Consider the following 13,376-nt stretch of genomic DNA (forward strand, 5'->3'; position numbering starts at 1 on the left):
GGGCTCCAGCCAGGAAGGACCCTGCGGCCGCTCAGCCATCGCCCCCCCGCCCGCGCTGCTGGGATCCCGGCCATGGATCCCGGGGGAGTAGCACAAGGCCCACGTTGCCCACAAGACCTCGGTGCCGGATCCTTCCCGTTACTCTGGTAGAGATCCCACAGGGACTCGGATCTGTAGCCAGGGCCCCGTCCGGGTGCTTTCCTGCCGCGCTTGGCTCCAAGCGGGTGCTGGACCCGACGCCGCTTGCCGGGGCTGAGGACGTGTCACCGCTGTCTCTGACCTCCTCGTGCTTTGGGTTTCCTTTCAGATCGATGACATCGCGGACGGCGCCGTGAAACCCCCCCCGAACAAGTACCCCATCTTCTTCTTCGGCACCCACGAGACGTAAGCGCTGCCTCGCTCCCCCCGCTGGGCTCTGCCTCTGCTCCGGCCTCACCTCTGCTTTGTCTCTCTCCAGCGCCTTCTTGGGCCCTAAAGATCTGTTCCCTTACGAAAAATATAAAGACAAATACGGAAAACCAAACAAGAGAAAAGGCTTCAACGAGGGCTTGTGGGAAATCCAGAACAACCCCCACGCCAGTTACAGTGCCCCTGCGGTGAGTGTGGGCTGGGCAGGGGAGGGGGCAGCGGCCCCTCTGTCCCCCCGAGTCACTCCTCCTGTCTCTGCTTCTCCGCGCTGCCGTGCCGATTGCTTCCAGCTTCCAGCTTGGCTTCCTTGGGGTGGAATTAGCTCCCCTCTCCTTCCCTGCCTTCTCCCTTTCTCAGGGAGTCCTCTCTCCTCATCTTCCTCCATGGAGGGCTTTCCCTCGGGCTTCCAGGAGTGCTGGAAGTTCCCACTTGCTCTGGAGGAAGATGCTTGTGCCCCGTTGTTGCAGTGGAAACGGGGTCGTGCTTTGTGCCGCTTGCCCAAAATCGCGGAGCTTTTGTTGTCAGAGCAAGAACTTGAGGCTTGCTCATCCCTGGCTCCTGGATCTGCTTGTGGACCGTTGGGAGGCCCCCTTCTCCATCCATTCCCGAGGTTCCCGAGCCCTCCAGCGGGATTCGGAGCAGGCCATGCCGGGGGATGGCTCTTTGTCAGCTGCTCGCGGGGGCATCTCATGACCTTAATTGGGATCCAATTTATTGTGTGAAGATCATCCCAGGAGGCGTCGGCTTCATAAGCTGAAGAGGCAGGGGAAGGTTTGTAGGGTGAGCGACAATGTCGAGGTGGTCTCTGGAGGTCGGCAGGTGCAGGGAATGATCCCCCCAGGCCATGCCATGGCTGGGGCAGCAGTGAGGATGTGGTTTGAGGGGCAGGGGTGGGGAAATGGTCCACCCAAAACGGTGGCTGTAGGGTAAGGTGAGGCTGCGGAGGTGCTTGAAATCCTGGAGGTTGGTGGTGGTGAGGGAAGCAGCACCTGCCATGGCCAGGAATCTGCTGGGAACTCCCATCAGGGATGAGGGACCCAGCGAGGCTGAGGGTTCAGCAGCACCCACTGCATCCTGTGGGCGAAAGGAGCAGGAGAAGACTCTGAAGTTTCCTTGGCTTTGAGACGTGAGTGAAGCCAAGGGTGAGGAGAGGCTTTCCAGCAGCTGCAAGAATCCTGGCTCTAGGAATGTCAGTGCTGCCACACACAAAGGAGCAGCCCAGAAGATGAGGCTGGGCTGTGAGGAACGTCCTGATGGACTGGAGAAACAAAGAGACCTTCAGGAAGCAGGACACGGGACATCCCACCTGGGAAGAGCACGGTGGCCACCCGGACTCTGTGTGGACCGTTCACACGGAGAGGGTGTGCGAAGAGGACGGGAAGAGGCCTGATCCAAGTGGAGGCAGAAGGAGAGGCTGAACCCAGCCACCCCGGCTTGTCTGGCGCCGTTAGGGCAGAGTGGGGCTGGGCTCTGCTCCCGGCTCCACGCTGCTCCAGGGATTTTGGCAGAGCGTGAGGATGGGGGGCAGAGGGCAGGAAGCAGCAGCATCCCGGGAATGTGTCACTGGCGCTCTCAGAGTGGTGTGTGAGGGGCTGTGGGAAGGGGTGCAGCATTCCCGAGGAAGGGCTGGTGTCCGGAGCCGCTCCGGAGGGATCCGTGCTGGGAGGGGAGGCTGCCCTGCGCTGCTCTGCACGCCCAGCTCTGCCCTCCTTCGCTCCCCACCCTTGGTGCCCCCTCTCCCTCCTCTCCTGCCCGCCCCAAACACCCCACAGGCTCCCCTAACCCTGCTGTCCTCCCGCTGCCTTTAGCCCGCGAGCTCCTCCGACAGCGACGTCCCCGAGAACGACCCCATGGCGGGAAGCGATGCCGGGGACGACGAGGACGACTCTGCCATGGCCACGGTCCCCACGGAGAAGGTGGACAGTGATGAGGACTCGGATCGAGGCAGTGACCACAGCGGGCTCAAGAGGAAATCCTTGGCCATGAAAGTGAGTGTGGGCTGGGGACGGGAGGGTGGCCCGGCCAGGGGACACCGTCGCTCCACCACAGAGCTTTCCTCAAGCCCACTATGGCAGGAGGTGGTGGAGAAACCAACTCCCTCTGGATCCTCTGGTGGGAAATGGGGCTCAGCATGGTTTTGGGGGTCTCACAGCTGTCTCATGATGCCTGTGGGGTGAGGGAATGGCCAGTCTTGGTGGGGTTTGCAGCCTGGAGGAGAATCCAGAGCTGCAGATCTGAGTGCAGCTGTTGCAGGGCTGGTTGGGAAAATTTGGAGAAAACCCTTCCTGGGAAGCATTTGCTTTCCAGGGTGGGTGGAAAAGGAGTGGGCTTCTCTCATCTTGTCACCTCTCCCTTGCCAGATGCCAGTGACGAAACGGCCTCGGAAATCCTCCAGTGACCTGGATCAGGGCAGCCCCTCTGTCACAGAAGAGGAGAACTCAGAAACATCTTCCGAGTCGGAAAAAAACAGTGACCAGGTGAGAGGATTTGGGGAACCTGACTGGCTTGATACTCTGGTGCCACTCTTCCACATTGCCTCGTATTTCTGTTTTCCTCCAGGACTTCACCCCTGAAAAGAAGCCGGTGGCCCGGGCTCCGCGGAGGATGCCGGCAGCGGGGAGGAAGAAGAAGGTAAAGGATCTGAGGGAGGCTGGAGAGGGGTCGGGGTCTGTGCTGTGGGGAGGGGGGAGCAGGGATGGCAGGGCTGTGCCCTGGGCTGGAGCACCCAGAGGGACCTCACAGGTCCCTTGGCGACCTGCTGGGGCTTGGGATGCTGGGATTTGGGCGCTGCTGGGTTTGGGGGCACTGCTGGGACTGGAGCAGTGCCACCCCACTGCCACCCTCCATCCCAGCCCTGCTCTCTGCCTGCAGAAAGTGGAGTCTGGCTCTGACTCCGACTCCAAAGTGGACTCGGATCTGGAGATGGGAAACACCACCGTGGACATGACCAAGTCAGACTCGGACTCGGACTCGGATGTGTCGGTGAAAAAGGCACCACGAGGCCGCAAACCAGGTACCCCCAGGACAGCTCCTGCTGCTGCTGCTGCTGCTCCTGCTCCTGCCACCACCTCAGGACGCGAGCGTGGGAGCTCAGGCATTCCCAAGGCTCTGGGGTCCCATCCCGAATTGTGGGCACATTCCAGAACCCCTCTGCCTCCACAGCTCGGGGCTGTTTTAACAGAGGGACCTCCAGGGCTCCTGCTAAACGTGTCCCCATTGTCTTGCAGCTGAGAAACCCCCTCCCAAGCCCCGGGGCAGGAAGCCAAAGCCAGAGCGTGTCCCCAGCAGCTCCAGCAGTGACAGGTGAGGTCAGCTGGGACACTGTCACCCTTGGGCTGGCCTGGGGGTCATGCAGGGGTCTGAGCCTGCCCTGTCCTCGCAGTGACAGCGACAGCGACGTGGATCGCATCAGTGAGTGGAAGAGGCGGGACGAGGAGCGGCGGCGGGAGCTGGAGGAGAAGAGGAAGAGGGAGCAGGAGGAGGAGATCCGTCGGCTCCGGGAGCAGGAGAAGGAGGAGAAGGAGAAGAGGAAGGAGAAGGCAGAGAAGGGCGAGGAGGTGCACTCGGACTCGGACAGCAGCGCCGAGGATGAAATGGCCAAAAAGGGCCGGAGAGGCCGGGCCAAGGCTCCGTCCTCCTCGGACTCTGAGCTGGAGCAGGAGAAGGAGGTGAGTGTGGAGCTGTGGGTGCATGGACAGCCTGTCACCTCCCTGTCAGGCCAGCAGGGACCTCCAGGTGTGGCAGGGACCTGCCCTCGTGGTCTTGGATTACCCTGTGGCTGCCCACACAATGTTGGGAAGGGTTGTGTCCATGGCATATCCGTGCCTTGGAGTGGGAGCTCTTCCCCTGGCCCAGGATGCCTCATCCCACTGTGGGCCTCACATCTGGCACAGGGTGCCCAGAGCAGCTGTGGCTGCAGTGTCCAAGGCCAGGCTGGACATTGGGGCTGGGAGCAGCCTGGGACAGTGGGAGGTGTCCCTGGCCATGGCAGGGGTGGGACGGGATGAGCTTTAGGGTCCCTTCCACCCCAAACCATTCCATGATTTCCAAGATGCCCTTCCACCACAGTCGTGGGGTTTGCCCACCGTCCCCCTGGAGCCTTTGGGAGCGTGTGGGGTGACCGTGTGCCATGGGGTGACCGTGTGCCATGACAGTAGGGTGACGGTGGGGTCCCCATGTGCCATGGAGTGACCACGTGCTCTGGTGTGGGGTGACTGGGGTGCCCCTGGGCTGTGGGGGTGGCCGTGGGGCGGCCATGGGTACCAGTGTGGCGTGGCCGTGGCTCCGTCTGTGCCGCAGCGGGGAGGGCTCTGCCGCTCTCCCTGCATTGTTCTCTCCTCCAAGGTAAAGAAGCCGGCAAAGAAACAGCCCTCGGAGTTGTCAAGGAAACCAAATCAGAAGGAGAAGAGGGGCCGAGCAGAGGAGAAGCCACGGAACAAGTCAGCATCTCCACCTCTCCCCTCCCTCCCTTTCCTCCTGGGAATGGGGCTGTTCCTGCGTGGCTCCAGCCCTGGGACCCCAGGGTGGGGATGGGGCTCGTGGGGCTGCAGCACCTGCAGAGGGGCTGGGCTTGTTCCTTCCCTCCTCCTGAGCTGAAGGGGCTGGAGGAGCTGTTGGGGGTTACCAGGATGGCATTCTGTGGTGTTTTCTGTCTCCTGGGGCCTTTCCTGTCTGCATTGCGGGGAAGCTGGGGCACAGGGGAGCTGCCACCAGGGTGGAGGGGTCTTGGGATGCTCCAGCTGGTGCCATCCCCCTTGTTAGCCCAGTGTGAGCAGGGGGTTCACCCCAACCATTCCCCTCTTTCCTTCCTTTCCCACAGACCCCTGAAAGTGGAACGAGGCCGGAAGAAATCCGACCCAATCCCCGAGAGGAGGATGGAAAAGAAAAAGGGTGAGAGAGCCACTGCTTCCCATCACAGAGGGGAGGAGAGGGAGGGGAGGGCTCCAGGGTTGGTTGCCCCATCCCTGGGACAGGGAGGGATCAGTGAGGTTGTGCCAGGGTCTTTCCCAGTACTGCTGTGATCCCAGGATCACTTCCCTGATATTCCCTCCCCATCTTGGCACGCCCCAACCCATCCTCTCCAGAGACATTCCCAGGACTGTGCTCAACTCCGGATGTGCAGGAGGACACAGACCCCTGCCTGGGAGTGATCCCAGTCTCCAGGGCAGATCCTAGGCTCTGGGCAGGGCTCTGGGCTCTGCTGGTGCCCTGACACCTCGGCCTGTGTCTCCATCTCTGTTCTAGAGCCCACAGTGGAAGAGAAACTCCAGAAACTTCACAGTGAGATCAAGTTTGCGCTGAAGGTGGATAACCCGGTGAGTGCCAACACTGCGGCCTGGCCTGGGACAGCCCTGCTCGTCCTTGCCTGGCTGTGATACCCAGGAATGCTCCTCCTCCTCCTCCTCCTCCCTCTGGGGGTGCTGGGAGGCCCCAGGTGCCCCCAGGGCAGCTCCTGATCCTGGTGCCCTCCGTGCAGGACATCAAGCGGTGTCTGAACGCACTCGAGGAGCTGGGCACGCTCCAGGTCACTTCCCACATCCTCCAGAAGCACACGGATGTGGTGGCCACGCTCAAGAAGGTAGAGCAGAGGGCTGAGCCCTCCCTGGGGTGAGTGGGGAGCCTGCCTGGTCCCCCAGCTCTAAGGGGGTCCCTCCTCCTGCTCCCCGGGGCAGATCCGGCGCTACAAAGCCAACAAGGACGTGATGGAAAAAGCGGCCGAAGTCTACACCCGGTTGAAGTCGCGTGTGCTGGGACCAAAGATGGAATCCATCCAGAAAGCCAACAAAGCCGGGCCTGAGAAGGACAAGGGGGAGGCAGAGAAGGGCCAGGAGAAGCTGTCAGGAGCGGAGACACGGAATGAGAAGGGGGAAGAGGAGACAAATGCTGGTAACATTCCTGAGCATCCCTGAACGTCCCGGGACTGTTCCGGCCTTGTCTGGGCACGTCACAGTCCCCTCCTTAGGGCATGGCCCGTCCTGCTGGAGACACGGGACATGGGGAGGTGGAGGGATCAGCAGCTCCAGCCCTGCTTTGCTGGAGTGCCAGGAGTGGGAAAGGGCTGGATGTGGAATGCAGCGAGGGCAGAGGGCAAACCTCGAGCCCCACGCCCGGGCTCTGAGGGCCTCCGCGCTGGTTTTTGCCCCAGGACGGCTCCTCCCTGCCAGCCTGAGCTCTGGTCCAGGCACAAAGGAATGTGGAGATGTCCTTGGACACTGGCTCAGGCTCTTGCACAGGGAGTGGTGACTGGGATCTTCCACCCTCGGAGCCAGGTCCCTGCCTGGGGCCGTCCCAGTGATGCTGCAAGAGCCTTCCCAGAGGAACTGACAGGGAAAATCCACCCTGATGGTGCCTCTGGGCTGGGGGGATGGAGGTTTTGGGGTTGCAGCTGTGGGGGTCAGGCCAGGCCTGGGGTCCCCTCAGGACCAGGGACAACCTGTGGCCATGGATCCTCAGCCCACGAGGGTTGGGATGGATGAGGGGATCCAAGAGGCTGAGCCTCTCTCTCTTCCCTTCAGACCTGTCAGGTCCTGTGAATGGTGAATCCCTGTCCCAAAAGTCAGAGGGCACAGAGGAGAAGGACAAGAGCCAAGGGCCGGGAGCCGGGGAGCTGGAGGCGTCCACAGAGGAGCCCCACAACAAGTGAGTGTGGGGGCAGGGCTGGGGGCTGGAGCCCCCCTGACTGCTGGGCTCTGCAGGGATGATTTGGGGGCGTCCCGTGGGTTGTGAAAGGGTTCTCCCAGCTTGGGAAAGAGCTGGGATGTGGGAGAGGGACCAGGGGAGGCAGAGGGGCAGGGGGGGCTGAGCTCTGCCTGCCCCTGCCCTCCCCCAGCAGCGTCCAGGACTATCCCAAGGCCGGGCTGGAGCGAGCTCGCGGGGAGTCAGAGGCTGTGGATGAGGAGGAGGAGAGCTGAGGAAGCAGCTCCCACCTGGAGGAGGAGGAGAGGCTGTGAAGGGAGAGCAGCCTCTGCCTCGTCCCCTGCCCGAGTCACTTCACTAAGTCCCACCGTAGCCGATGTCCTTGGTCTTGTCCCGTGTCCCGTCCCTGCGGAGGCACCACCCGCGGGGGGGCTGTGCTGGTGTCTGTATTTGTCCCCCTCTTTGTTTTTAATTTTTTGTTTTGGTTTGGTTTTTTTCCCTCCTACCTAATTTCTTGTGATTTCAACCGACATGAAATGAATATAAAGGGTTTTCTAATGAAAAACACAAGGAACCCCCGTGTCTCTTTCTTGAGGCATCGCTGGCTGGGACAAGGGGAGGACCCCAACCCCCTGCCCAGGGTCACGGCTGGCAAACACCCCATGGGTCCCCAAATTCCCTCTGACCAGGATCAGGCACTCAGGGGCTGCTCCAAGCCCCTTTCCCCACCATCATGATCCTCTCTCCATCCAGAGGCAGCTGCTGGGGCCGGATCCCTCTGCCCCAGGGGTGGCAGCAGGGCTGGGCACCAACTTTTTGGGGTAAAAATAGAGTAAAAAGGGTGTGTTCTCTCCTAACTGCGCCAGGGAGGGACTGACCCTGGCATCCTCCTGCCCATGCTGGGCAGCAGCTCAGTGTTGGTTTCTTTGCTCTTTTGCAACGCTCCCGAGCTTTTGTCCGTGTCCAATAAAGAATTCCCGGCTCCACCCGGCGCCGCCTCCTCTTTGTGCCCTGACCCCCCCTCGGAGGCTGCAGTAACTCTGCCCTGGGGACACTTGGGGTTTCTTTTTCCAGGGCTGATTTCACACTCCCTCCATAAACAAGACCCAAATAAAGCCCAAAAAATCCCGAGTGCCTCTTGCCCCACTGCTGGGAAGTGGGAGGCCCCCTCCAGCACCCCACTCCTGATCCCACTGCCAGGTCCTCTCCTCCCACTCCTGCTCCCACAGGGGCAGGGACAGGCTGGGGGGTCTGTCTGGGGAATGGGGGCCCAGGACACGGGGGTCCCCAGGTCTTGGGGTGGGGGTTGTTCCTCCAGAGCCCAGTTCCTCCCCCACACCCCCAAAGAAATCTCAGTCCAGTGCAAAACTAACCAGAGTTTATTGTTTCTTGTGCTGTTTTGACCCTACAAGGCCAGGGGTTTGAAGGCACCGAGGTCATGGGGGACCCCCAAGAGGCACTTGGGGCAGCCAAGGCACATCACTGCAGGTCCCCAGCAAGGGGACAAGGGACGGAGCTGGGGCAGGCAGGAGGGTCCCCACAGAGGCAGGCACAAGGTTTGGGGGGCTGGGGGGGTTAGCAAAGGCTCCTAATGAGGCTTTTTTGGAGGGGAAGCAGCCCAGAATGGCTACTCTGTCTCCACCCGGCGCTGGCCCGAGGGGGAGAAGGGTCCCACCAGCCACGTCAGGGGGGTGTTGAAGGCCACGTGCTCCACCAGCTCGTCCATCAGCTGCCGGGCTTTGGTGGCGTGGTCGCGGGCTCGGGCCAGCACGGGGCCCGTCACACCCTGCAGGGAGGTGACGGAGGCCAGCGCTGCCCGCAGCTCCTCCACGTTGTGCCGGACCTGCCCCGCCGTGTCCTGAATGCTGGCGGGGAGGCCCTGCAGGCTGGACACCAAGGGCTGGCAGGAGCTCTGGAGCTGCTGGGTCAAGCCCTGCAGCATGGTCAGCGTGCCCGACTCCACCGTCTGTGGGGGGACACGGGGGGTGAGGGTGGGGGGACACCCCGGGTCACCCCGGGGACCTCCTGCCCTGCTCCTACCTCCGGTGGCGCCTGGTCCTTGCCACCACCCGGCTGCTTCTTGCTCCACTCCAGCCACAGCTGCTGCAGCTTCTCCTGCCCTCCCTGCAGCCTCTGGTCCATGCCTTGCCTCAGGTGCTCCACCTGGGAGAGGGGCACAGCCTGGCTGGGTGGGGGGACTGCCGGGGGACACCCCAGGGTGGCACAGGGGTTGCGGGGCTGGGTCTTACCAGGTCGAGGGTGCGCTGGAGCTGGGCCAGCAGGTCCTGGCTGCTCTGGCGGGCGCTCTGCAGTTTGCCCAGGGAGTGCTGGAGCGCTCGGTGCTGCAGCTTGGTGGAGAGCGAGCCCAGGCGCACGAAGTAGCTCTGCTGCTGCCTCTGCTGCTCCGGCTCGAAGCCCTCCACGGCCGTGGCCAGCTTGGCTGTGGGACAGGAGCTGCTCAGGGGGTCCCAGCACCACCATCACCACCCCACAGAGCCTCCCCCGCCCTGCCCAGACTCTGCCCACCCCTCTCTGGAGGGTTGAGATCAGCTGCTCACCCAGCTCCTCATCCGTCATGGGCAGGTAATGGTCCACCAGCTCCTCTGACTTGCCCAGCACGGAGCCCACGCCGCTGGCCACCATCTGGCCCACACTGGAGCCCATGACGGTGCTGACGCCGCTGCTGACCGCGGACCTGGTCAGCTCCATGCCGCCCTGCACAGCCCCTTTGGTCATGTCCATCACACCGGTCACCCGGCTGGTCACCGCGTCCTTGGCGCCGGCCACAGTGCTGGTCACTGCATCCTTGGCCCCGGCCACGGTGTTGGTCAGCGCATCCTTGGCCCCCGTCACCGTGGAGGTCACCAGCAGTTTGGTGTCCGAGATGAGCTGGGGGGACACACAAACCTCTGTTAAGCACTGGGGGACCCCGAGCATGCTGTGCACCCCAGCCCAGCCCTGCCCGGTACCTTCTCGGGGGGCTGCTGCAGGATGGGCAGCTTCTCCTCCAGCTTGTCCAGCCCTTTGCAGGCAAATTCATTGGCAGTGGAAACTGGAGATGTGAAAATAGGTGGGTTTAGCACCCTGCTGCCTTGCAGGAGCTCTGCTAAGGCCAGGTTTTGGGGTACCCCAGCCCTCAACGGGTGCTGCTGCCTCCACCTTCCCCAGCCCTTTGCAGGTGTATTTTTTGGTAGAACAAACAGAAATAAGGAAAGAGCTTCTCCCTCTCCCACTGCCTTGCAAGAGCTCTGCTAAGGCCAGGTTTTGGGGTACCCCAAAACTTGTGGGGTGTTTCCCCTCCCATCCTCCAGCTTCTCCAGCCCTTTATTCATTGGTGATACAAACGGGAGATGTGAAACCAGGTCCTCCCTCTCCTGCTGCCTCACAAGAGCTCTGTGAGAGCAGTTTTGGGGTCCCCCAGCCCCCGTGGGGTCCTGTCCCCCCCGCACTCACTCTGGGGCTCCAGCCGGGTGAGGAGGGGCTGGGCCCCGCTCACTGCTGCTGCTGTCAGCGTCTTCACCCCCTTCTCGGCGGCGTCGCAGACGGAGCGCACGTACGGGTGGCTCTCCTTGGTGCAGGCGTAGGCCGAGGACACCATGTCGTAGGCAGAGCTCACCAGGGGCAGGTTGGCCACGCGTGTCCCGATGCTCTGGGGCCCAGAAGTGCTCGGGGTGAGCATGGGGGTGAGGGACCCCCAAATCTCACAGGGAGTGGGGTGTGCTGTGCGCTTCCAACCCCCCCCAGGGATGGTTTTGGGGTGCTCCCATGGCTCTCCGAGCTCATCGGAGGGTGGGATAACCCCGATCCCTGTCTCCAAGCAGGGACCCCCTGGATCCCCCCCGAACCGCCCCCCTTGCCCGCACTGACCTGCTGCTCCTCTGCCTTGGGCTGCGCCGGCGTGGGCTCGCTGGTGGCCATGGTGGGGCTGGGGGGCACAGGACGTGACCGTGAGTGGGGTCAGACCCCCCCAGCCCCCCTCCCCGAAGGGAGGATCCCAAGTTACCCCTCCCCGGAACGGGGCAGCTCCCACGCGGTTGGAGAAACCCGGGACAGGGGGGTCCCTGGGACTGGGACCGGGATCACAACCGGCATCACAGGCGGGATTGGGACCGGGATCAGAATCGGCACCAGGATTGACACCGGGACCGAGACCGGCACCGGGACCGGAATTGCGATCGGGACCAGGACCGGGATCGCGATCGGAACCGGGATTGCGATCGGAACCGGGATCGCAATCGGGATCGGAACCAGGATCGCGGACCGGACCCGGATCGTGCTCACCGCTGGCAGCTGGGCTCGGTTCGGTTCGGCTGGGCTCGGTTCGGCTGGGCGCAGTTCGGCTCCGGGCTCGCCCCGCTCCTCCCCGCCGCCCTTTATACCCCGGAGCCCGCCCCGAGCGCATGTGACCGGAGCCGCCCAGCGGGGCCGGCCCGGGGCGGACCGGGAGCAGCGACCCGAGGCAGCGCGGGGCCGGGACGGCAGCCAACCCCCGGGACCGGGACCGAGACCGGGACCGGGATCCCCAACCCCCGGGAACGGCCTGCACCGAGTCCCCCGCCCAGCACCGGATCCCCCGGGACTGGGCTGCACTGAGCCCTGGAACCCCATTCCTCGGTCGGTGCTGCACTGACCCCCCCTCCCTGGTACCGGATCCCCCGGGACTGGGCTGCACTGACACCCCCTGGGGACCGGACACCCCCGGGACCGGTCTACACCGACCCAATTCCCCGGGATCCGGCTGCAGTGACACCCCGAGCCCGGAACCAGAGACCTCCTCCCCCAGCATTGGATCGCCGCCCCCGACCTTCCCTGGCACCGGATCCCCCAGGACAGACCCTGCCCGGACCCCCCGAGCGTCCCCTCCCCTCGTGCGGGTGCCAAGCACGGGGTCCCGGTGCTCCCCCACACCTGGCCCGGTGGAGTTGGTCAAACTGGTCCCAGTGCGTTCCGGCGGCAGGAGGGTGGGCAGTCCTGGGGTGCCCAGTGTCGCCCCACCGGGTGCTGTGACCACGTTATGCTTGTGACGTCGGGGATACCCCGGGGCGGGCCCAGCCCCGCGGCCGTGACAACCGGGACAAAGTTCAGTGCCACACGGCTGCGGGTCACAGTCCAGATGTCCTGGCACCTTGTGGCACCCTCCATCCCAGCACCCCACGGAAACCCGTCCCGCTGTCCCACCTCGGCACCCCCCTATTGGAACCCCCCCTCAGCTCTGCCGCCCGCGCAGAGCCTCCCGGTGAGCCCGGCACGGTGGCTCTGCCACAGCACTGCAGGCTCTGAGTCACTTTAAGGCCAAAAACGTTGTTTTCTTCCTCTTTAAACTCGTTTGAAACTGTTAAGACACGAAATCCCAGTGCTCCTGGGGCTCAGGGCAGCCCTGCCATCCCAGACAGACTCATGCTGTGTCCTGCACATGCCACCATCCCCACAGGAGTCCGCAGCTGCGACAATGGGGTCCCAACCGTGCCACCACCGTCCCCACTGTCCCCACATTCAGGGTGGGATTTGGGTTCGTGGCTCTGGGTGGGTGCTCCCCCAGCTCGGTGGCACCGGTGGCTCAGTGCTGGCTGCAGACCGGGGGGGCAGCGGGTGCCTGGTGCGTCCCCCCCACGGTGACACAGCCCTCCCACTTGGACATGTCCACTGGGACATCCTCCGGGTACTCCACGAGCGCGGGGGCGAAGGGTCCCACGAGCCAGGGCAGGGGCGTGTGCTGCCCCACGTGCTCCAGCAGCCCCTCGAGGTTCAGCTGCGCCCGCGTCACCGTGTCCCGGCTCTGCGCCAGCACCAGGCCTGACAGGTCCTGGAAGGAGCGGGCGCTGGCCAGGGAAGCCTGGACGCCCTCCACGCTGTGCCAGACGTGTCCCGCCGTCTCCTGCACGCTGCTGGGGAATGCCCGGGCACCGGCGGCCAGGTGGGAGCAGGCGGCGTGGAGCTGGTGCAGGAGCCCGTGGAGCATGGCCAGCGTCCGAGCCTCCACCTGCGGGGTGGGCAGCAGGCAGCGGGGGCTGGGGGTGATGGACCCCAACCCCGCCTGGATGGACACACACTTGCACCCTGTGGCTGCTGTTCCAGCCCTGCTCCAGGTGTCACCGCCCCAGGCATCCCCTTGCCACGTGTCCCCACCTCAAGGGACTCAATGGCTGCCGTCCCCACCCTCTCCAGATGGCCCCATCCCTGGGTGTCCCCCACCGTCCCCCCGCCCTGTACCTCGCTGTGCTCCATGGGCACCGCGTCCTGCTGGCTCCACTCCAGCCACAGGCGGTGCAGATGCTCCTGGGTGCTGTGCCAGGGCCCGTCCGTGCCCTGCTGCCCTTCCTCGATCTGGGGGG

General features: G+C 63.8%; 3 protein-coding genes across 3 annotated transcripts; 1 reads left to right on the forward strand and 2 right to left on the reverse strand.

The window, feature by feature from the left end:
- Positions 1 to 257: 257 nt before the first annotated feature.
- LOC121672287 (hepatoma-derived growth factor-related protein 2-like) lies at positions 258 to 7,611 on the forward strand (the record flags this gene model as incomplete). Its single annotated transcript, XM_042044888.1, has 15 exons — positions 258 to 384; positions 458 to 596; positions 2,217 to 2,396; positions 2,769 to 2,885; positions 2,968 to 3,039; positions 3,280 to 3,421; positions 3,636 to 3,711; positions 3,791 to 4,076; positions 4,753 to 4,847; positions 5,228 to 5,298; positions 5,653 to 5,723; positions 5,885 to 5,986; positions 6,081 to 6,294; positions 6,924 to 7,047; positions 7,238 to 7,611. Coding segments are annotated over 15 exons (1,898 nt in total), but the record flags the coding sequence as incomplete, so codon positions are not given.
- A 794-nt stretch (positions 7,612 to 8,405) lies between these two features.
- LOC121672285 (perilipin-3-like) lies at positions 8,406 to 11,435 on the reverse strand. The gene is made up of 8 exons (XM_042044886.1): positions 11,326 to 11,435; positions 10,912 to 10,969; positions 10,498 to 10,693; positions 10,014 to 10,096; positions 9,603 to 9,933; positions 9,294 to 9,484; positions 9,085 to 9,207; positions 8,406 to 9,010 (listed from the first exon to the last, which is right to left on the reverse strand). Exons 2-8 carry the CDS (start codon positions 10,960 to 10,962, stop codon positions 8,672 to 8,674), a joined length of 1,314 nt encoding a protein of 437 aa, XP_041900820.1. The 5' UTR covers positions 10,963 to 10,969; positions 11,326 to 11,435; the 3' UTR covers positions 8,406 to 8,671.
- An 894-nt stretch (positions 11,436 to 12,329) lies between these two features.
- Positions 12,330 to 13,370, reverse strand: LOC121672286 (perilipin-5-like). The gene is made up of 2 exons (XM_042044887.1): positions 13,255 to 13,370; positions 12,330 to 13,024 (listed from the first exon to the last, which is right to left on the reverse strand). The coding sequence occupies exons 1-2, from the start codon at positions 13,267 to 13,269 to the stop codon at positions 12,602 to 12,604; spliced, it is 438 nt and encodes a 145-aa protein (XP_041900821.1). The 5' UTR covers positions 13,270 to 13,370; the 3' UTR covers positions 12,330 to 12,601.
- Between the last annotated feature and the right edge of the window lie 6 nt (positions 13,371 to 13,376).

This window comes from Corvus kubaryi, unplaced genomic scaffold (genome assembly GCF_017639235.1).
Source record: "Corvus kubaryi isolate FWS band 111438036 unplaced genomic scaffold, C.kubaryi_AGA036_p1.0 46797, whole genome shotgun sequence".
Taxonomy (NCBI): Eukaryota; Metazoa; Chordata; class Aves; order Passeriformes; family Corvidae; genus Corvus; species Corvus kubaryi.